Source organism: Crocodylus siamensis, chromosome 13, assembly GCF_052110815.1.
Source record: "Crocodylus siamensis isolate JL-2025a chromosome 13, ASM5211081v1, whole genome shotgun sequence".
NCBI lineage: Eukaryota > Metazoa > Chordata > Crocodylia > Crocodylidae > Crocodylus > Crocodylus siamensis.
The window spans coordinates 28,661,665-28,685,762 of NC_143407.1; the positions used below are offsets into that span (position 1 = coordinate 28,661,665).

Sequence of the window (24,098 nt, forward strand, 5' to 3'; positions counted from 1 at the left end):
CAATCTGCAACCTTGTGGCGGAGTATTCAAAATAACTTCTTTTTTTTTTTTTTGGTGGGATAGGCCATATGTCAAACTGTCTGTCTCGTGAAATCTTTTAGAGCTTTTCAATATGAAACTCATCAATTTGTGTTTAGGATTATATTTGCAGGTAGGCTGTTTCTCTTGTCCAAATAATGTTGGCCATCTACTGATTTGTTGACTAGTGAGGGAAAGAGAGTTCCTCTGCCTTCACTTTCACTCATCTTCTTCCTAACTTGGTTACTTCCTGCTGCTCTCTTAAATCATAGACTGGATTTTTGGATGCTTGTGTTTTGTCTCTTTGTTTTTGGTTTTTTAATATTCCACACCTTTTTTTCTTTCCCACTTGATTTAGAGGAGGTTGTAAACCCTTCCATCCTCTTCTACATTTGCCTGCTAATCCCCTCTTTCATTCCTTTGTTGCTATTGCAGATGTTCCTGGAGACTTACTGCCATTTCACTTTAGTTAATAAATTTCCCTTGGTTCTGGTTTTTATACAACGTGAGGAAAATGTTGCAAAGGACATGAAAGAAGCAGGATTTGGAGTAGCTCAAAACCTTCTGTGGTTTTAAAATAATTGCCTATGTGGCTGTTCAAGGAATGCATTATAGCATACTATCTGGGAATAACTGGTATTGCTAATGTATCTCTGGTATTTGCCACCTAACTGGAAGCAGCTGTGGACCATGGATGCAAAGAAATGCTATCCTTTTGAGGCTTAGTGGGAAAATAAGTGTCTAAGCAGGATGACTACGGGAATAGTTCTCTTCTAATACATTTTTTCGCCAAGCTACTTGTGGCTAGCTCTGGGTTTGATATTGTCAGCTGTTTCACTGTCAATTATTGCTGCACTTCTGAAGTGGAGTTTGAAACTGCCATGCTATCAGTGTACATGCTTACATACATGTGAGAGAGCTTATTGAATTCTGAGTAGGTTTTACACGCAAGACACTTTTCTTGTTAGCATGTGGGGAAAAAACCGCCTGCTCAGATGGTCTAGGCAAGGTTCTTTTCCTGGTTTTGGGCTCTCTCAAATCACTTCCTGTGCATTTGCTTAAGGACAAACTTAGTGTGTCTTTATTCCTGAAGATGAATGACTGGCTGAAGATGCTAGTGTGCTTCTGTGTTGCCCCTTGCCAGGTGTTAATTGCTGGGAAATGCCTTATATTGAAGCTAATGCTGCCAAAAATGAAAATGAGAACAGGCAGGATTTGTTTTACAAGTACAAAATGCTGTTTGTTACTTACAGGCTGTTTTTATAAAGCATCCTGATCAATTTATCTATATTATGCTACTTTTCTGGGCCCTTCTCTATACAAGACGGCATAATTTCTCACTGCCTTGCTGCGATCTGAAAGCGGTCAACGAGGTTTTTGCTTACGCCGTGGCTTTTTATCATTTCATAAGTTTTCCATCATGTAACTTCATTGCTGAGGAGACCTCTCCCCTGACATCCCAGTCCCCGTTGGTAGAGCCAGTTTATAGTTTAAGGTGACTAGTGGTATTTCTCCAAAATACACAAAGTTAGAACTTGCTATGGTTTGTCTGTGTCCAGGAGGAGTATTAGCCCAAGACAGAGAGTAAAGGACAGCTAAAGGACAACGAACAATTTAAAATCACTATGGAGTTTGCTCTCTGATCTACACGCATGCATATTTCCTCTTAAATGGAATCCAGATAGTGTTAAGCAAAATTCCTCACATCATTACAAGCATATAGTTATTTGTTACTCTAAATATAACATGCAGGAACTGTTCAGTTATTAAGTTAATGAGACAATCTAGATTAAACTCAATCTTGTAACTTGACAGAAGTCAGTGAACTGACTGCAGTTTCCCCTGCCCCTCTCCCCTCCTCCCCCCTGCCGAAAAAGCCAAAAAACCCAAACAAAACTCTCATCTATGAGGAAAATATTGCCTAGTACCTGGTTGTTTTCAGGAGAAGCTTGCTATCTGTAAATCTGATTTACCAGTTTTTCAATCTTAATTTAAATGTCTTCATTGACTTCTGTTTCATGTACGTGCTAGTCAGGTTGCATATTTGTTTAATCATGCAGGAATCTGATTACTGTTTGTTTTATGTGTTGTTTCAGTAGATTATAACTTAAATATTTTTAAACAAAGTTTTTATAGTCGGAATTTTTGACAGCAGTACATCAGGCACCAAGTAGTGTAATGGCTGCAAGCAAATGTAGTGGCTGCATGGCTTGACCAGCAATGTCTTCTTACAGCTTTAGTCATTTAATTGCAGGTACAGGCTAGCAAACCCCCGTTGTGTTATGTGAAGCACAGATGTGAAATACTCCCTCAGGCTCTCTATGTGTAGATATGTGATAATAAATTCTCTTAGGAGAAAGATGAACCTGGTGTCTAAAGAGGTGTGTGCTTTTCCAGTTCAAAAGAACACTTCAAGCATGAATGGATGCGGCTTTTTTGCGTGTTCCTTTTGATGCAAAAAGGTGAAGTCTTAATGTTCCCATGTTAAGCAACTTAATTTGGAGAGGTAACTTCTAGAAAGAATAGTGTAGCATCGTAAAACAAAACCAATAATTATATTAAAAATCTCTAATATTAGAGAAGCATTTGGGTACCATTCAATTAGCCAATAACGCAATATAACGCACTGTGGTTATAGCAATTACTAACAGTTTCTCATTCCGTTTTACCATGCGTTTCCCATTTCACTGTTCTACTGTCACTTTTTAGGGTGAGCATTTTCAAAACTGCCTAAGTGACTTGGGTATTTAAGTCCCACTTTTCAAAATTGATTCTAAGCACTAAGTAACCTGATTTTCATTTACTTTGAGTCAGACTTACACACGCTTGAAAAGTGCAGTTTTTATTGCTGTAATGTTTAATCTGACTCCCAGTACATCCTGTGCAAAGCCAGCTTATTCTCTTATTTGTCTTTTTCAGTCTGAGGTCACAGGCACAACTTTTATCAGCTACAAAATCTGCAAGTCTATTCTGATAGGTCATGCCAACTCTCATGTTCTCCCTTTTTTGTATTTATGTAGCAGTGCTTTATTTCTTATTAGCTTTATATAAACATGCTATTAAACAAAATCACAAACTGAAGGCATTGCTGCCAGTTCAACAGTAAATATTCCTTGCGGGACATCACTAACTACTATTTATTTATTTTCATGCAGGGTTGAAAGATCTACAGATCAAGTAATCAAGCCAGTCAATGTGGAAGCGTTGTCAAAATGGGTTGGGAAAATACCCGCAGATGTTCTACAAGATATGCCAGTGATTGCACCTATGTTAGCAAAACTTGGCTATGATCCTTATGCCAATCCACCAAACTATGGAAAGCCAGATCAAAAAGTTCTTGAAAACACTAGAAGGGTAAGTTATGCGTGCAAATCGTAATATGCTAAAAACCGCATTTGAACTTAGTGTTGTAGAATTTCCGTCTAAAATAGTGAATAATGTGATGCTTTCTTAACTCTTAAGTTTTTTAGAATTTCTGGGAGACATTCCCAAAGGTACAGTCTTTTCTCATATGCCTGAAGAAGGGTGCTTGTGCCCAAAGCTTGCAATTAAAGATTTTTTTTTTTGCAAAAATCTGGTTGGTCTAATAAAAGATATCACCTCTACCGCAAGTCCTGATTTCTTTTGCCTCCAGACCAATACAGCTACAACCTGGATACCCGACAAAGGTACTTCAGGCAGTTGTCCAGCTCTCAACAACTGGCATTGTAGATAACCAACTGGTTCAGTGGTTGAGCAAGATCTTGTCAGCAACATCAGGGAACTTCCAGTTCCATGGCTTGTTTCATGTGTTAGCACTCATCACGCTAGCTTTTAGATGTTGTTTTCAAAGATTTCTTCCCAGCATTTACATGACTTCCCATGTCCCCCAGTCTAGTTCTTGCCTTTCTTCCCCTGCTTTTGCAGAACAATAGCAGAGTCTCCCTATTCCTGAAGAAGGGTACTTGTGCCCGAAAGTTTGCAAAGAACTTTGTTCCAACTACTCAGTTGGTCTAATTAAAAGAGATCACATCTACCCAAAGAACCTTGCCTTTACAATACTGTGACACCAAGCTGAGATTTGCTGGCTAGAGGAGGAAGCAAGTTGGACTGGCCTCCCACCCTGTTATGACAGTTGGTTTCCATTGATCCTGTTACAGTTGTTTTTCAAATGCTTTAGGATCCTGCCTTCATCTGGAGAGGATCAATCTGTTCTCTTGCATTCCTTCTCCCAGAAGTACATACCATGCACGTGTCCTTGGTCACAGGTCTTCTCTGCTGCTTTAAAGAGTTTTCTTCTCTCTCCCCCATGTCGGTCTGAGCACAACATGAAGTTCTACTTTTCTGGTTGGTTATTGCAAGGGTGATGGACACTAACCTCCCCAAACCAGCTCTTGAATGTTTCTAGTTCTTTCACTTCCATTAAAATCAAGAGGTAGAATGACGTCAAGCTAGATTCAGTCAAGCAGATGCTATTTTTTTCCTCTGTGGTGCTTCTTGTGAAATCGGATTGCTTTTTCTGTAACTTGCTAGAGTGAAGCAATATTTGAGTCCCAGGCTTAGGTTCAGAAACTTCTTCACAGGCAGTGTTTGGTTCTGGAGCCCTTTGGCCCATCTGTGTAGCACATCCCTAGAAAATGCTCCAAAGGGTTTCTTGAACTTTAATAGCATTTTCTGTTCTGCCAGCACTGCTGATTTCATTGGGGTTAGGATAGTCTTCACCGAAATAAACCAGAAAGACATTTTCTGTAATGGATTCACAAAAGTAAAGCTGAGCACAGATGGTTTGGGGTTTGTTTGTTTTTTTGGAAAAATGCTCAAGATTTTATTTTTTTTTTAACCTACTTTTAGAATTACCATCACGGCCAGGTTTGCTCTCTGTTTGGCAGTGAGCTATTTTTGAGGTATGTATGCATTATATGGTAACGGTTTCATTATCCATCTGAGATAAACCACCTTCAAAGTTTTACAGTAGCTAATCATGAATTAAACTTAGTATTTTCATAATGTTCCGTAAGCACAAAAATATGCACAAAACTAATTTTGTTGTTGAGTGTGAATTCACATAAATACTTGTATGTACTCTGACTTCAATTTATTTTGGCCCAAGCATGCATGATAGTAATTCTCTCATCAATATGATTAAGTATACTACATGTCCAAGTTGTATTAGAGTTTGGAATTTAAGGAAAGGACAAAAGGAATCAAAATTCATGGAAGAGGTGATTTTGTTTTATTAGACCAACTAGATATTTGCAAACGTTGTATTTATCTGCAAACTTTCAGGCACACTCACCCTTCATCAGGCATAGGAAAGAGTGGAGATTGTACAAGTTCTCCTAGGTAGAAAGGACATTTATTTTTACACAGTTGGGATGTAGTACTCTTAAATACTTAAGGAGGGAGGGAAAATCTGTGAAGCAGAGATTGATTGTGACATTATTATATGCTGTAAGTGGCTCTTAGCAGTTATTTCAAGATCTGGGTTTTTTTTAAGCTTCTACTGAATCATCACACTTTGGCTGAATTTGGGTTTTGAGCTCAGTTTTCTGCTTCTGGGCTGTCAAGAATTGAGTGACACAGAAATTCCTAGTCAAAACACTTGGAGGGTTTGAAAAGCAACTTTTTGGGAAAAGGCCTGGGATGACTGAAATGCCAGACTTTTTTTTCTTTGCTGCCCTTTGAAGAATAAACAAAAGATGCAATAAGAGTCTGATGCAGAGTAACCTAAACACTGGGATTTTAATTGGTCTTATTTTGTTTTTGGAATGTAAGTATTTGGAAAAAAATAAGACTATTTATCCCTAACGATCCCCACTTAAAATCATTATATTTTGTTTGGAATAAAAACAGTTGAATCTGCTTTTGTTCTCATCACAAATGCTTATTTTCTTTGAGGGTGGCTTTCTTGCATCAGTGAATTCTGTTGTTTTATCTGGTCATCCAATTTTGATTCAGTGCTGTTACTTTGATTACTTCCAGTAGCCTTCTGATACTAAAAACCCTGTTTCTGATCTGTTCAGCAATATGCACCAATGGGGGCCTGTACATCTTAAATGAGTGAGATTTTAGCCATCTTTTGAATAATTTATATCAAATGCACATTTCATACTGTTTCCAGGCTGAGTAAATCATATTCACTTTCAAAAGAGGAGTCAGTGGTTTGATACCTGTATTTCATAGTCACTTGAAGTGTATATTTGTCATAAGCTCAGTGCAAAAGAACAAATTAACTTCCCTGCCACCTACGCAATATACTTAAATTCTGCTTTTCAGTATTTGTCTAGTGAGATTAAAACCCCCTTTTGTCAGCATCATTATGTCCTGAAAACCACTGATTCAGAAATGACTTTGCCCAATTGGATCATAATATTGCAACTCGAGCTTGACTCTCTGCTTCAGGAATACATTAGTTACATCAGCAAAATGCCTTTTCTGAAGTTTTTTATTCCATGGAATGCCAGTCAGCTTGTAATTGCACAAGTTTAGGCCAATGTCATCGGCTTTAATAATGGATTGCCTTTTGTATTTGAAATAATTACTCTCTTGCGTAAATCCATTTAAACCTTAGAGTAGCATTTGTAAGAGAGTGCAGAATGTGTACTCAGCTTATTAAGGTGAGTTTCATAATTAAAATCCTAAAGGTCAGGTGAGGCTTAGTTAAGTTTACTTCAAAATAAATGTGTATGTCTCTCGTGATTAAAAATCATGCAAAGGTTCAAGTATGATGTCTACTTCAAATAGTAAATATAGTAACAAAGTATGTATCATGTTTGGCGTTGTTTATCTTTGGATTCAGTCTGGATATTCCATTCTTCAATTAAATCATTCCTAAACTGTGTTAATGTATGCTAGTGTAGCTGGCTTGAAAACCAGACTTCTGTTCCATGATACTTTTTGGAATTTCTGGTTTTTGTCCAAACTGGGACAAAAAGCCCCAAAACTCAAAACCAAAACTTTTTCAGAATTCATTTCACAAACCATTGAATCATGGTGTTTCTCCAGTAAGATGCTTCTTGGGATCTGGCAACTGCTGGCTGGAACTGATAAATTATTTTTGCTTTGTTACAGCTCTTCTCCTCTCAGTGTTAATATTGAAACTGGCTTTTCGGGGTTTGGCATCCCCTGCCCCTCACCTGCCTTGCCATGCTGATTTGTCTCAAGACTAGGGGGATCCAAGGCCTCTAGACTTCTAGAGCATTTGGCTGCTCATGCTACTTGATTCTGAGGTCAGCTGGCTTCCCAGGTGCTGGGAGCCAACTCATCCAGGAGTCCGGAGGCTCTGGGTTTTCTGGCCCACAGGCACTATGCCTGGTTGGCAAGCCAGACTGTGGTGGCAGGAAACTAAACACATTTTGAAACCTCCTTAGCAGGCTTAGAGCCTTTGGAAGGGTAGGTGGGAGAGATCTGACGCATTTCTGCAAAGTGCTTTTCTTTCAGTGAAAGGAGTTTTTTTTTTTTCTTTTTAAGCATAAAAACACTTAATTGGAAAGTTTCCAACCAATTCTGACTGCCAGTTGAGCGTTATTTGGTGAGGTTTCAGAGGTGGAACAGCTGTTTAAAATAGATCTTTAGCTTTTGCTTCAATGTGGTGGGGCCGCTACGGTTATTCTCTGTATCCTTTATCTTGAGCCTGCTCCCATTATTAGCGTTTCTATGTGTAATAAACAGGAAGGCCTCTTGGGTTGGGTTTGGTTTGGGTTGGGGGTTTTTAAGGCTTTTGAAGCCAAACATTTTGATAAAAGCTCCGTCCCCAAAAGCACCACAGTTGATCAGCTGGTATTCATTTAACCCTTGTAACCCTTGTGGTAGTCATGATATTCATTTAACCCTTGTAACTACCTTGTGGTAGTCATGGGGGACCTGAACTTCCCAGACATCTGCTGGGAAGAACAGTCAGCCAGGTCTGAACGCTCACGTAGGTTCTTGGCCAGAGTGCAGGACCTCCATCTAACCCAGGAGGTGCACAGCCCCACCAGGGGAGACGCCTTGTTGGACCTAGTGCTGGCCACGGGTGATGACCTGGTGAGGGGGCTGTGGGTGCTCGACCACCTGGGCGACAGCATTCATCGCCTGCTGGAATTCACCATCTAGCGCAAGGTGGCAAAGGCCTGCAGTAAGGCAGCGGCCCTAGATTTTAGGAGGGCAGACTTCAACAAGCTAAGGAAGATAGTTGGAGAAGCGCTGAGGTCCCGGAGGGGAGGGGAGCCAGGTGTCCAAGGAGAGTGGTCGCTCCTTAAGGAGACGATCCTCCAAGCCCAAAGGAAGGTAATCCCAACGAGGATCAAAGGGAGCAGGAGAGCACACAAGCTTCCGTGGCTCGCCAAAAGCATCCGGGAATGTCTCCTTGCTAAAAAGGAGGCTTACACCCAATGGAAAGAAGGCGTCATCACCAGGGAGGACTATTCTGCAGTTGCTCGGGGATGTAGGGGGGCAGTTAGGAAGGCCAAGGCAGAGATGGAACTGGGACTAGCTTCCCAGATTAAGGACAATAAGAAGTCCTTTTTTAAATACATAGGGGGTAAAAAAGAAGGTCCCGGGTAATGTGGGGCCCCTGCAGGATGCGATGGGAAACTTGGTCGTCACACCAGACGGCAAAGCTAACATGTTTAACGATTTCTTTGCCTCTGTCTTCCTAAATAGGGACCAGAACAACCACCTCCCTGCTGGGCCCCCCTCGGGCCCCGGGGGAGGCACACCTGGGCCACGGGTTAGCGAGGATTTAGTTAGAGAGCTTCTGGAGGGGTTGGACGTATTCAAGTCAGCCGGTCCGGATGATCTCCACCCTAGAGTTCTAAAGGAACTGGCCGAGGTCATTGCCAGTCCCCTGGCACGGCTTCACGAGTACTCGTGGTGCTCTGGTGAGGTACCAGAGGACTGGAAGAGGACCAACGTGGTCCCCATCTTCAAAAAAGGCAGGAAGGAGGACCCGGGAAACTATAGGCCGGTTAGTCTTACCTCGAACCTAGGCAAGCTGTTCGAGAAAATTATGCTGGCACACATCCAGGAGGGGCCAGCAGGGGACTGCATGCTTAGGGGCAACCAACACGGGTTCATCAGTGGCAGGTCCTGTCAGACCAACCCGGTGGCCTTTTACGATCAGATCACCAGATCATTAGATGCAGGGGTAGCAGTGGATATAGTCCTCCTGGACTTCCGGAAGGCTTTCACCCCGTTCTCATTAAGAAACTGGAGGGCTGTGGTGTAGACACCCACACAGTCAAATGGGTCGCCAACTGGCTGGAGGGCAGCACCCAGACGGTGGTAGTGGATGGGTCCTCCTCAACCTGGAAGGACGTGGGCAGTGGGGTCCCCCAGGGCTCGGTCCCGCACTGTTCAACATCTTCATCAGCAACTTGGACGAGGGGGTAAAAAGCACCTGTTCAAATTTGCTGATGACACTAAGATGTGGGGGGACGTGGGCACACTGGAAGGATGCAACAGGCTACAATCAGACCTAGACAGGTTACAGGGGTGGGTGGATGAGAATAGGATGGGTTTCAACACAGACAAGTGCAAGGTGATGCACCTTGGGAGGAACAACCGGCACCACACCTACAGGTTAGGGAACTCCCCTCTTGTCAGCACGGAGGCGAAAAAGGATCTGGGGGTCATCATTGACTCCAAGATGAACATGGGCCGGCAGTGTGGGGAGGCAGTTAGGAAGGCCAACCTCACCTTGTCAGGCATCCACAGATGCATCTCGAGCAGGTCCAAAGAGGTGATCCTCCCCCTCCATGCGGCACTGGTCAGGCCACAGCTGGAGTATTGCGTCCTGTTCTAGGCGCCGCGCTTCAAGAGGGATGTCGGCAGCATGGAGAGGGTCCAGAAGAGGCCACTCGTATGATCGGGACAACAGGGCAGGCCCTATGAGGAGAGGCTACGGGACCTGAACCTGTTCAGCCTCCAAAAGAGAAGGCTGAGGGGGGATCTTGTGGCCTGTTACAAACTAGTTGGGGGGGATCAGCAGGCATTGGGGGAGTCACTGTTCCCCCGAGCACTGCCTGGAGTGACCAGGAATAACGGTCACAAGCTGGCAGAGGGTAGGTTTAGGTTAGATATCAGGAGGCGCTACTTCACTGTCAGGGCGGCTAGGAGCTGGAACCAACTTCCAAGAGAAGTGGTGCTGGCTCCTACCCTGGGGGTCTTTAAGAGGAGGTTAGAGGAACACCTTGCTGGGGTCGTTTGACCCTAGTACTCTTTCCTGCCATGGCCGGGGGTCGGACTAGATGATCTGTTCAGGTCCCTTCCGACCCTAAAAACTATGAAACTATGAAACCCCTACCAAGTCCCAGTTTAATGTCTGAGAACATGTATCTGAGGTCACCCAAGGATTTACTTAAATATTTACTTCTCAAGGGCTTAATAATTTAAAGATGTTGAGGAGTAACTGTTTCTGTAGTCAGTGAGAGTTGTATGTACTCATCAGCTTCCTGATTTGTTCTCAAGAGACTAATTATTGCTGCTTGCAAGTTTTTTAAATTTAGAGGAAGCCTTTAATGGATCTGTTCTTGTTGCTTTATTTTACTGTACAGTGTTAGAAAAAAATGAAACTTTTGTATTTATCATTTTAGTAGACCTTACAAATACAGAATATATTAATATTTTGTGCTCTTTGCTGCCCATCATTTGAAGCTTCCACCCCAGAGGATGTCCACAGCTTTGCTCTGTCATTATGCACTCAGTTGAGTTATTGTTCCATTTGTCATTTGTGATAATTTATGTTAAATCTGCTTTGCAGAAAATTTTCTTCTGGAAAGAAAACTTATTTTTCTGTAAAAATAAATAAATAAATAAATAAAATTGCTTTTAAGGTTTTTATAAAAATAATTACAAAATCTTCTTTCATTTTCACTTTGGATGTGCTGTGTTTTGCAGTGTTGGCCATCATAAATAGCTATAGCACCTGCTTCCTCGCAAACTAGAATGTGCTAAAAGCCAAATAATAATCTCTCTGAGAAGAGGGTTATTATCAAAGATTTGGTGTTCATCAGCTGCTCTTCACTTCCCAGACTCCTACAAGTATGAATTGTCCCCATCTAGTACAGCATTGCTTATAACTGAATCCACTCTATTCACCTGCAACCTGTTTTAACAAATCTGCTTCCATTGTTGCTGTTTACCAGCTGGGACAGATTGCCACTGACCTTACCCTGAAGATGCACAAAGCTCTTGCCATTCAAATGAAGACCTTCTCAGGTTACTTTCAAGCTTAAGCAATGCATGATTAACATTTTATGAATTTAGTCTCCTTCCAAATGGCTTAATCTTAAACGATTTCTGCAACTTAATCTGACAAGCAGCTGTTTTCTTTTGTTTTTCCATTGCTCCCCCTTTTTATTTTTCAAAAGGATGGTGTTGAAGTATACTTGTGGTTACAGGCTTTTAAAATTCAAAATGGACAACAGAAGTTGAAGAATCTTGTCCATAATAAAGGCCAGTTAAGCTAGGCCTCTGAGACTCGACTGTATTGATTCCACTTGTAAAAACACAAGATTACTGGAGGGCAATGCTGATTTCCAGATTTCACAATCCTTTGGAATGCTTTGGGATATAAACCCATCTGCTCTCAGGTTATTGTTCCATCTTGCTAGGTCCTAAGGGCAAGGTCTGAGGCCTCCATTGGAGTCAATAAAAGGATGACACACTAGTTTGACTTAAAATTAATCTTGATATTAAAGACATAAACAAACCTAAACATTTTAAGTTTATTATTGTACTCCAGGGAATCAGGTGGTATTAAGTCCCTGGAGTATAATACATTCTAATTTAAGCTACATAACAAATTGTGAATCTAAAATTATGAGGACAGAATTAAGCAATGTATTGAAAATGCATCAGAATGCAGGTAAATAGTGCTTCAAAAGACTGTCTTTGAAAACAAAGTAGTCAACGTGATATGTTTTTAAAAAGTTGATGAAGCCAATGTGAAGCACAATTAAAACAAAACAATGCAGAACTTAGGCATTCAACGTTGAAGTGTTTATTTATAGGCTAAACAATATTATTGTTAACTCCAAAATTATTACTGTTAGCTCCGTCAAGTGTGGGAGTGCTCATATCGAAGAAAAATCTTGAGAACTTAATAGAATGGGTAAAAAAAATTAAACGCATTCAGGGAGGTTCACTTTTTAATAGGGTTGCAGTGCTGTTATAGCTGTGTTGGGCCAGAGAATCTGTAAGAAGTAAGGATGGTATGGCGATTCTCTTTTTATTGGATCAACTATATCATTAGGGGAGATGTTAAAGGATTTATTGTTCTACCTGGTATTTAGTTTAGACTGTATCTGCTGCTGGTCTGACATCTCTCCAGTTACGTACAATATTTTATTGGTACAGTAAAAGATACTGCCAAACAAACATTGGTCCTAATTTTTGAAGGAATTTAAATACTACCCGTTTGCTTACATTTTGTGAGCAGAGACGCTTCTGAAAGGGTGTGTACAAGATTGCTACTAAAACCAAATACATGAAGACAGGTATTTTTTTCCTGTGTTTGGAAGTAATTCAAGGAAAATTTTAAGGCATTCGTTAACTCTCTAGGAGGATTTTCCTTTTACAGGGCAGTAGAGCTGAACCAGGATGCTCTCCAACACTCCTTTTTTTGGGCATCTCAGCTTCCAGCAGTAGTGATAGTTTTATTTTGCAGGATAACTGAGATTTCCATGTGAAGACTTGGAATATACTCATGTTCCATTTTCCAGTATTGTCCAGTGTTACAGAATATGAAGGCAGCTACCTCTGTGATAATACCTGCATAGGTAGAGCCAAGCCTAGCAGAACTTGAACAGTCATCTCTGTGCTATAGTAGTAGAATATTGCTAAAAACCTCAATTTCATGGTAGGACTGTCGCTATTGTCCTTTATTCTGTGCATGGCATGTCACATCCATTTAGATTCACAGCCCTGGATTTGGAAGGTAGAAAATATCTGCAATATAGATTGGAGTTTCCATACTTCTGTATAGTAATGTTTATTTGCACACAAACATTGTCTCTAGATGCATTAGTGGGGTGGTTGACTTTTCGATGCTAGTTCTGTCATAGCATCATAGAAAATTAGGGTTGGAAGGGACCTCAGGAGGTCGCATCTGGTCCAACCTCCTGCTCAGGGCAGGACCATCTCCAACTAAATTATCCCAGCCAAAGCTTTGTTTACCCAGGTCTTAAAAACTTGTAAGGGTAGAGATTCCACCACCTCTCTGGGTAACCTGCTCCAGTGTTTTACTATCCTCCTAGTAAGAACATTCCTCCTAATATCTAACCTATACTTCCCTTACTGCAACTTGAGCCCATTGCTCCTTGTTCTCATCTGCCACCACTGACAACAGCTCCATCTTCGTTCGAACCCCCTTCAGGTAGCTGAAGGCTGCTATTAAATCTCCCCTCAGTCTTCTCTTTTCTCTAGAATAAATATGCCCAATTCCTGTAGTCTTTCCTCATAAGTCGAGTCCTCCAGCCCCATTTTTGTTGCCCTCTACTGGACCCTCTCCAATATGTCCACATCCTTTCTGTGGTGGGGGGCCCAAAACTGAACACAGTACTCCCAGATCTGACCTCACCAGTGGTGAATAGAGAGGAATAATTACTTCCTTTGACTGGCTGACAGCACACCTACCAATGCAGCCCAGTATGCTGTTAGCCTTCTTTGCATCAAGGGCACACTGTTGGCTCGTATTCAGCTTATCATCCACTGTAACCCCCAGGTCCTCTTCTGCAGAGCTGGTGCCCAGCCACTCAGCCCCCAGCCTGTACCGGTGCATGGGACTGGTCTGTCCTAAGTGCAGGACTTTGCACTTGTCTTTGTTGAACCTCATGAAATTCCTTTTGGCCCAGTCCTCCAATTTGTCTAGGTTACTCTGAATCTTAGCCCTACCCTCCAGTGTATCTTCTACTCCTCCACCCACCCCAGCTTGGTCTCATCTGCAGATTTGCTGAAGGTGCACTCTGTGCCATCTTCCAGGTCGTTGATGAAGACATTGGATAAAACAGCCCCAGGACCGACCCCTAGAGGCACTCCACTTGATGCCAGGTGCCCACTAGACATCGAGTCATTGAGGATTACCCTCTGAGCCCAATGCTCCAGCCAGTTTTCTATCCATCTATAAGCATGTCTGCATACTGTTTGCTCATAGTATTTCTTGTAAGCAAATCTTTCTTGTGCTCATTTTACTATAATGATCTGCTCGTCAAAACTGAAATTGGTGAGCTTTTCAGGGAAAACACCAGTGTTTTTTTTCCTAAAAGTAAAAGACGACAAACTCTACTTCTTCACGTGTGCAAGGAACCTCTTTTTACTAAAGTCCACCTATGAATGACTTATTTTCTGACAGCCCACATATGTATTAGGATACCTTTATTGTGTTTTAGGAGTATCTTTCTCTCACGATGGCAAACTTGCATAGAGACACCTGTTAACAGTTTAAAAGACTATTACAAAAGCCAGAAGACTTCTCATGACTAGTAGACTTTGAGATATGACCAATCAAAATGGGCTGATCTTTATATTATGACTGGCTATGCCATTTCCTTTCACATCTGTAACGTATTACCATACATTTTCTTTGGCGCACAGTCGGCACTGAATGAATTTGTGAACACAATATTGCATATTCCAGTTACTACTTTAGATTTCTCCCTGAAGTTGCAGTGCTAATCATGGAAGGTAAAAAAGAAACAAGAGGGTAAGAATGAAATGAAGCTTTGCAGGTGCCTTCTGACTAATTGCTAGTGGCCCTTTTTATTTCAAAAAAGAAAAGAAAAATTATACCTTAGTCTGTTGCATCAGATTCTGGCTGGACATATGATAGGAAGGGGAAGAAATTGAGCCCTAGCAACTCTGCTGTTTCACAGTTTAAACAGATACCCAGATTGGGTCCTGAAGAAATTTCCCCCAACTCATACCATAAATTCAGATACTGAGTACTTGAATGCAAAAATATGAAAAAAATCAAGAATGTATCATGAGAGTGACTGTACTTTGACATACCTTGGAGACAGACTAATGGAAGTGGTGTTGCTTTTCTGGGATCAAGGAAAGGATCAAGGTTCACCTGACTTCTTTAAGCTGCAGCAAACTGATGAAAAATTCAGGTTGTCATGCATCTTTTATGCACTGTGTTTTTTAACATATAAATCATGCACTGTACTTCTTCCAAACCCATACACTTTCATCCATTTTCAGATTTTCCTTAGGATATATCTGAGTTAACAGAGTGTGAAAATTGTAGCCAAGCTCTTGGGAGCAGCTTAAAAGTCATACATTTAGTGCAGTGTTGGCTGTGAGGCTGACGCATTTTAGAAGAGTTTGAGTGCAGCCAGGTTTGATCTCTAGCAAAATTATCAACCTGACTATTTCAGTATTGCCAACTCTCATGATTTTTGGCATTGTTCTTAATGTTAGCTTAATATATAGATATGAAAGAGCTAAATTTTTCACATTCCTGAAGTTTAGACTTTTAAGACCAATGCCCAAAATCATGCCAGTTGGCAATACTGCTATTTTAAAAATGATTTTTCTTTTAAATTTGTTAGGCTTCCAAATTTTTGTAAACTCATTAGGCTTCAATAGCAACTTTGCCCAGTTTTTCCTACTTTATATGCTGTTGCTTATGTATTTTTTCCACTCCTGAATTCTGTGAAAGTCACTTAAGAAAATTCACAGTGGTATAATCTTGATGGTGTGGCACTCTTCCTAGTATAATGGACTTGAAGAGTATTCTTTTTATAGAAATTTGCAAAATACTGTCACTGTCCTACATCATCCTAAATTCCTTTTCCTCAGCCTGTCCCCATAGTTCCCCACATTATGTACTTGAGGGTTAGATGGGCCAAGTGGAATCTTTTACATTCCTGCGGCTGAGGTTGGAGGTTTTCCCATTTGAGTCTCTGGGACAGAATTCATTCCTATGGCTTTGGCTTAGTATCGACTTCCAGAGCTGTAATGCATCCATTTTGAATATAATTTAAATGCAACAGAAACCTTGAAAGAACAGCTTTTAAGTATCATGGTTCCCTCAGACTAAATTGGGGATGTAGTTCTTAAACTTTAATGAATGGCGTTTCTTGGCTTATTAGTAATTAGATGGTGTCTTTAGTAACGTTTGCATGTTAGTTGGATTGACTTCTAGATGAACTGTACATTGTTGATCTTTATCATGCTTACTCTCCAGCACTTTGGAGCAGAGGCAAAAAGATAACACAGGAGGAGATGCATGTTCTTATTACATACTAAATTATTACAGCTTCAGCATGCTGTTCAAAATAATGGTTTTTGCTGGTGAATAGCAGTCCAAGCAGCTACATTAAAATTATGTAATGTAATTGCTACATCTCCATAACTTATTTTCTAAATTGTACAGTTTAAATAACCTTATTTTGAAAAGACAACACTGTTTAAATCAAAATGTCATCTATGTTATTTCCAGCACATATAAAGGCTGACATATGATGAAATATCCATTAAAGCAGCATAATGTGCACTCTGAGGAACAAGACTAAAGTTTTATCCCGTTTAGCACCATATACAGTGAAATTATAACATGTAACTTGGAGACTGTAGTATAGTTTTTGCCTACCTAAAAATTATTTTTTTAACATTTGGCACCCTTAACGTTTTGATCTCTCTACTGCTTCTAAATACATAGCGTGCCTCTGATTCTTCAGATATTGCCAACCCATATGTGAAATTCGGATATATTCTTGTCTGAATTCCACACAACAGTCAGTGTATGGTGTTCTCATTGTCGCCTCTTGTTCAGGTAGAGCACTGTTCAGGCAACTTTCCCTTTCTAGGAGTCTGGCATTTTCTCTGCTGTTTTTTCAGTAGAGGTTGGAGGAAATGTGGGATAATTAGTATGAGGAAATTAAAAAATATGGGCATTATTATGAGCTTGTTTAAAGTCTATAATATACTATGTTAAAACAAAATCTTTAGGGAAGGGACTAAATGAGATTTGGATTGGTTTCTTAACTTAGAAAGGTAACTGCTCAGAGCAATAGTGTCTACATAAACTGCAGTACCTTAATCATTATTGGGAACCTTCCTAAGTCGTGGTGAGACCAAGGATTTTTTTGTGGCCAGCTCGTGGTGCGCAAAGGCAATTTCATGGGAATTTCATGGTGGCCCCACCCCTCACTGCTGATTGGCAAAGGGGCTCTGCTCTGACGGCTCTGCTTCTCGCCACTGGTTGGTGGAAGGTGCCTTCACTCATCACTACTGCTTTTTGCCTTGCCCCCCACCACTGATTGTCAGAGGGCGTCTTCATTCAGTCTACATTGCTACTATTTTTGGGGGGAGCAGTTGGCTGATTTTTGTGGGAAATTGCAGCCAGTGCTGGATTTCCTGGCAGTCACAGACAACAATATTTTTTTGCGGTTTCCGTGAAATCTGCAAAATTGAGTTTTTAGGTAGGTCTCTAATCATTAGTACTTGCAAGTTTGTATTTTCATATTTAACTACAGTGGTGAAAAAAAGCTGGAAGCCAAAGTTTTTGAAACCATGCAATACTTCCTGCATTGTAGAATGGATGCATGAGCCAGGTTATGTAAAAATTCTCATTCTTTCTCTTGAACTCCTGATCAATTTGTCTCTAGCATTTGGGCTATTGTTTTTAGAGGACATTGCTGTATTGGCGCTTTTTATGAAACGATATTTGAAGATTCTGGTTTAGATCCATTTTGTGCATAATTTGCTTAGGAAGCTAAGTATTCGTCACAGATGGGAACGAGTTCCCCTAGGTTATGGGCATTTAAATGTTTGTTGTTTTGAAGCAATTTTTTTTTCCTTCAAGACCTAGATAAAAGAATAACACAAATGATAACTCCTCAGCACAGCAGAATAACTTATTGTACATTACTTGTATTTATTAAAAATTTACAAGGCTGTGGCACAAAAAGCTCGGCTGCCCTTTTAGTTCTGCCGTAATATTCAAATTCTGCTTGAGAAGCTCTCGACTTGGATAGCATGTGAATAACTGCACAGGTGTTGCTCATCTGTAAGTTGCATCTCTTGCATGAGAACTTCTCTTGAGCTCCTGTTGGCTAACTTAGTGTACTGTAGCACAACGGAAAAGGAAATCTTTATCTGAATTTAAATCCTTATCTAGCACTTTCTAATCCTACTTGCATGAACCTGTGTTAACTGTGCAAATGTTGAACAACCTATTCATGTTCAGTCTGTATAGACTTTTTAACATTCACGTTGGAACCACTTGCCAAAAACCAGAGCATTGACTTAACCTGGGTTTGGGTACTTTAAAAATAGCCGAGCTTATTGTTGTGGCAATGATGATTTGTGTTTTGATTTTAGGAGCTGCTGTTTCTTTTTTCCTTGTTGCCAGTTGATTAAATAGTTTGTTTTCATAACTAGAATGTAGAATTTGTTTTAGGAAGGAGTCACATTTTTATATAAAAACACATTGGTTAATCATTCTGAGGCAGTTTACATTCATCCATGGGAGTGAAACTAATCTATTTTTTTTTTTCATGTCACTGATTGGTGTCTGGGTAGTTTTTTGGCCAGCAAGGTTTTTTGGGTAGATGTGATATCTTTTATTAGACCAACTGAGTAGTTGGAAAAAAGTTCTTAGCAAGCTTTTGGGCGCAGCCACCCTTTGTCAGGCATAGGGAGTCTCTGCTGATCTGAGTTCCTTAGTATTTTTGATGTGACAAAGTTGTTGATGTGTCACTTCTTTAGCTGTCCATAGAAAGGCGACCTGCCTTCGAAGGCTTAGTTAGAAGATGGAACTATGGTACTTGTGGGATTGCGTAGGCCAGTGTGTCTTTCTTCAACATCACTGTGAAAGGGACCAGTACCCTATTATGAAATATAACTGAGGGCTGTGCCTGCTATCCTGGATGCTGCTGTTCTTCCATCCTTGTTCATTTACTTCTGGGATACCAAGTTTTGGGTATTTACAAAATACATAGTGGTTCCTCACTTCCTTGTTAGCCTTTTAATTGTGTGGTTATCTGGGTATATTTGTTCAGTCTCCCGATGAGGCTGGAGAAATGAAAGCTGCCGGCTTCCTCAGCATGACTCATGGTTTAGTTTTGCAGCCCTGTTTTGTAGGGGAATAATCTTGCAGACAGGAAAATCTGAGCTAACTCAATTACAGTCATAAGACCACTGCACTATATTGATTTAGTGTAAACTGAGCACTTTCTTTTTCTACTCTGATCTTAGTGTCAGTTGCCAAGTTTGTGCAAGTAAGTGTCTTGATTTGGAACTCGTAAAAATTGGTTTTGGCCTCTGGCTTTGACACACTGTAAGTTAGTATTGTGTATGTTTACCCAGGCCAGTACTATCGTAACTTTCTGGGCAAAGATTTATGAAGAAGAGATCAAAAGGTAACCAAGAAGCTACAAAGGATGTGATGAATACCTATCCCCTAGCACGGGGCCCCTAAAAAAATTTAGAAAATGTTTATGTTTATCTGCCCTTGGTTCCTGTCAAAAATGACAGGAACCGAGGGCAGTAGGACCCAGAGGAAGCCTGGCGGGCTCCCACAACAGCACAGCCCCCCCAGCCCCGCCCCCCAGCGGGAAGCCCCATGTGGCTGCCCCACACTTGAACCTCAGGTAAGGGGGAAGGGTGAGGAGAAGGGTGGGAGGAAGGGGAGGGGAGGACCCCGGGCTGGGAAGGAGCGTGGGGAAAAGCTGTGTGCAGGGGGGAGTGGGAAGCAGCCCCTCGCACACCCCACGCTGCAGCCACTCGCAGCCCGCCTGGGACTGCCTGTGCTTGCTCTGGACAGCCCCAGGCGGGCTGTGAGCAGCTGCAGCAGGGAGCGCCGGCCATGGGGCAGGCAAGGGGCTGCTTTCCCCCCACCCACCGCGCTCAGCTTTTCCCTGGGCTCCTTCTCTGCTCCTTCATGGCGCAGAGGAAAGTGGCCCCTCCCCTGCCCCTTGGCCAGTGTCCCATGCTGCAGCCACTCGCAGCCCACCTGGGGCTGTCTGGAGCAGGCACAGGCAGCCCCCACGCGGGCTGTGAGCGGCTGCAGCATGGGGCACGGGGCAGCAAGGGGCCGCTTCTCCCTCCCCCCACCCCGGCACTCAGCACCAGCTTGTAACCTGGCCCTGCTGCCAGACTGGGCCCCGCGTGGCTCCAGGCTCACCTGTTGGGGCTGCATGTAGCAACAGCAGCTGTGGCCCCCTGCTTGCTGCGCCAGGCAGTGTTTGCTACTGCTGCCTGTGGGCTGCCCAGCACGTGAGCTCTGGGTGGGCAGCAGCAGCCAACACTGCCTGGCGCGGCAAGCGGGGGGACCGCAGCTGCTGCCACCGCATGCAGCTCCAACGGGCAAGCCCAGAGCTGGCAGGGCCCAGGCTGGCAGTGGGGCCGGGTTACAAGCTGGTGCCGAGCACAGGGAAAAGCAGCCCCTCACTCACCCCATGGCTGGCGCCCCACACTGTAGCCGCTCACAGTCCACGCGGGGCTGCCTGTGTCTGCTCCTGACAACCCCATGTGGGCTCTGAGCAGCTGCAGCAGGGAGCGCCAGGCAAGGGGCTGCTTTTCCCCATGCTCGGCAGCAGCTTCTTCCCTGCTGGCGAGCAGAGGGTTGGAGCTGTGCGCTGCCCCTGCTTGTACTGCGGGGCGCTGGGAGTAAGTGGGCGGGGAGCCAGCAGGAGCGCAGGGCCCACATCAGTGTCCCGGGGCCAGTGCCAGTGGGGCCCAGGGCAGGGTGGCAGGAGCGCAGGGTGCCAGCCAGCAGGAGCTCTTTGGAGCCAAGCCAGCTCCCACCTCTCCCTGCTGGTGCAGCCCAGCCCAACTCCACAGACCTCTGCCAGCCTGTGCCCCGCTTTGGGCCCCACCGGTGCTGGTCCTGGGACATTGGTCCCAAGATAGTGACTGGGGGCGGGACTCCTGTCAAGGGGCGGGGCACCTGTCAAGGGGCAGCACTACTCATGCGGCCCTCAACAGCCTGCCAAAACTGGGTAAGCGGCCCTCTGCCCGAAATAATTGCCTGCCCATGCCTTAGCTCCTCAAATAACCTTTGTTTAATGCAAAACTGACTCATGTTAGTCTAAGAAATTTTAAACAGCTTCTAAGCTTTCCATCCATATATTTTGCCCTTCCATTTCTACAGCAATGGTTTCTTCTAGCACCTCTTTTAGTCAAAACACAATTAGGAAGCTGTGAGGTAATGCCTTAAATACTAGATTTTCTTCACATGTGACCATTTTTATTTCACAATGATTCACGTTATCCAGGACAGCACAAGGTCATGACTTTGGGGGTATTCATTGGTAGAAGTGAGAAATATCTGTAACACACAGTATTACCTAGTTTTAATAACATGCCCGTATAATATTGTGGTCTTGTAATCAGCCTGGTTGTTTTTGGTTGTTTTTTGGGGAGTTTGTTGTTTGTTTGTTTTTTTTGGGGGGGGGTAAAAACGAAACAAAATCAAGAATGTATTAATGTGGGATGTGATAGATTGAACCTTTATTGTAGTATTAAAAAAATTCTAACTTTATTTTGTGTCGGGCTTATACCTGTGAAAATGCATCATGCCTCTTTCCCTAAGAACAAGAATATTGGGCATCTCCAGGGGGAACAGCCCAAAGCTTATGCTTCCTATAGTGTGCAGGGGTCACTTTCTCACTTCAAAGAGGCTGGCAATACAAAGGGAGAGTTTGAGGGACAAGCTTAATATGGCTAGGAAGATTCAGAACACAGTAAAAATGTTTAGCATCATTGATGTAACAGAGCATGCGTCTGTGGGGGCTGAGCTTACCATCTTTGGATCAGAAAGCAGGAAGGTTTATTGCTTTAGCTAAAGGAACAGATTCAGTATCTCAGCGAGTTGCAGATTCCTAAAACTCTTTTGTAATCTAGCCACTTTGTTAGCTGGGGTTAATTGTATGCCTGCAGACCGCTCTTCATAAGTTGGTTCCTATGTTCTGAGTGCTAACTGTTTCACAGTTAAAAAAATGTTAATGCGACTTGTGTGTTATACATGTAGAGAGAGAGCCCCAGGTTCCAGTAGACCAAATCCAGAGAAGCTTTTACAACTTTAATTAAATTACTACATCATTATAGCTGAGGGAGAATTTGGCCTTGTTTGGCATAACAGCCTTCATTGTATGTGTGTGCATGCCTGTATATCAATTCAGGTGTCTCTGCGTAATATAATTTTGTGAGTTCTAGATTAAGGTAATGCTGCATACTATAGTATTTCTGATCTAGACTTGATCTGGTCCTGGTCAAGAAAAGCTGTTCAGTTCTTTAGAGGCAAGATTCTTGTGACCAGTATTAGTTGTGTAAGGATAATGTACTGTAACGTGTAAAAAGTCAATAGGTGATTCAGCTCATTATTTAGTGATTTGCTATTAGATTTCGGAGAAATTTCTGCATAACAGCATATGATAATATAGGATGGACTTTAAAACTAAAATAGCTGCATAAGAAGTAGTACACTTGTGTGGCAAAGCTGATAGAATTATACAAAATCTTCAAATGGACTTGCAGTACTTCAGAATGTGGGTATCACTTTTAAATATTATAGGACCTAAATATCTCCATTTGAGAACTGCAGAAACTAGTGCTTTGTAATAGAGTAATTTTGATCATAAAAGGCAACACTTACCATAAAAACTACTGTCGATGCTTTAAAGTTTAAGTAAAAACTGTTTTAAATTGTTATTAAGCCTAAAGATTATTTGAAGGCTGAATTATTCAAATTACAGCAACAGAAAGAAAAAGAGGACAACTTGGTGGGAAGGGAAAGCCCAGACATTGCTGTTTTAGTATGACTAGTTCAAGGTAACCCTTGCAGATCTGAATTGATTCCTTTTTAATAATTGTAACATCCAGTAAAAGCATCTGTGTAAAGTGTTATCTTTTTTTTTTCTTTCCTCCAGGTCTATAAAGGTGAATTTCAGCTTCCTGATTTTCTTAAGGAAGTGCCACAGGTACAGTATTGGATTCTTTTCCTTTTCTGTGTGTATTGAAGTGCAAGAAGGGGGGGGGGTCAGAGAGAGAGAGAGAGCAGTGATAGTTTTCAATAAATCTTACTTTCTAGGGAGAATGTAATTATTTTTCTTTTGCACTTATATAAGATTGAATCAAATTAAGTCAGTCTCTTAAATTTGTGATACCACAGAGTAATTGACTTTCCTTGGAAGCGTGTTTAAGTAGTCTGAGGCTGTAGGCATGATAATTTTATTTCTCCTTAGAGAACTTCTTTATCTGAATAATGAAGTTGTGCCACAAACCTAGACATTGTACATAATTTGTCTCGGGTTACTTGCCCTACTGTCTAGAGTCAATTGATCTCTTAAAACCTCAGGCTTTCATTATCCCCTTTCTAATATTTTTTTCATGCCTACATTTTTCTATATTGGTAGTGAGTGGGTGCTCCTACACAAGATGCTTTATGTACAGTAGACTAATTCTACCATGCATTAATGCACATGGCAGAAGCTGCACTAAAACACTAATGTGCAGTAGTATTAGCCTACTGCGCATTAAGCATCGCATCAAAAACGTGATGATGCCAGTGCGTAGTGTTGCAGCCTACTGCGCATTTATTTAGTACTTGATTAAGCAAATACTATATTTAACACGCAGTAGGCACAGTGCATTCATGAACATGTAGATGTGCCCAGTGGTTATAAAATCTTGCCGGGGGCACTTGGAAATTTTAAAGCAAGAAAGCTACCATCCAGAGCACACTGGCAGACCTTGATCAGAGTTCAGTGTATGTACTTTTTTTTATCATTGAGACAATATGCTATAGATGAATCCAGGTCATAATTCAGCATATTAATGGTTTACTCTTCTGCTAACTAGTTTGTAATGAAATTAATGTGAGGGCAAAACGAATATAGGTATTCAAGTATATCCTATTTTCTAGTAATAGTATTGCCATTAATTAGCACTGATTTTAATGCATGGCACAATTCTGTCCCAAAGGGTATTGCAGAATAGATGGATACCTTTTTCAGCTCTTACCACTGAAATACGAAGTGGTCAGAAGTCCTTGCCTTGCCAAGGGAATGACTGAAATGAAATGTCTCGCCTCAGTTTTTGGGCTTATTTGGAGTCTTCTGCTAACAGCTTCCTGACCAATACTTTAATTCTAGTGAAATTCTGAGATTAAT

The 24,098-nt window shown here is 41.9% G+C and overlaps 1 protein-coding gene across 5 annotated transcripts in view; it reads left to right on the forward strand.

Moving 5' to 3' along the window:
• TPST1 (tyrosylprotein sulfotransferase 1) overlaps positions 1–24,098 on the forward strand; it is a 54,763-nt gene that overhangs the window by 22,111 nt on the left and 8,554 nt on the right. For all 5 annotated transcript variants that reach the window (XR_016438912.1, XM_090025813.1, XM_090025814.1 and 2 more), the window contains 2 exons: positions 3,174–3,372; positions 22,857–22,907. Coding sequence is in view for 4 of the 5 variants with exons in the window: in XM_090025813.1 (XP_089881939.1) it covers positions 3,174–3,372; positions 22,857–22,907 (250 nt within the window). In the remaining variant the exon portion in view is untranslated. The remainder of the gene's footprint in view (positions 1–3,173; positions 3,373–22,856; positions 22,908–24,098) is intronic.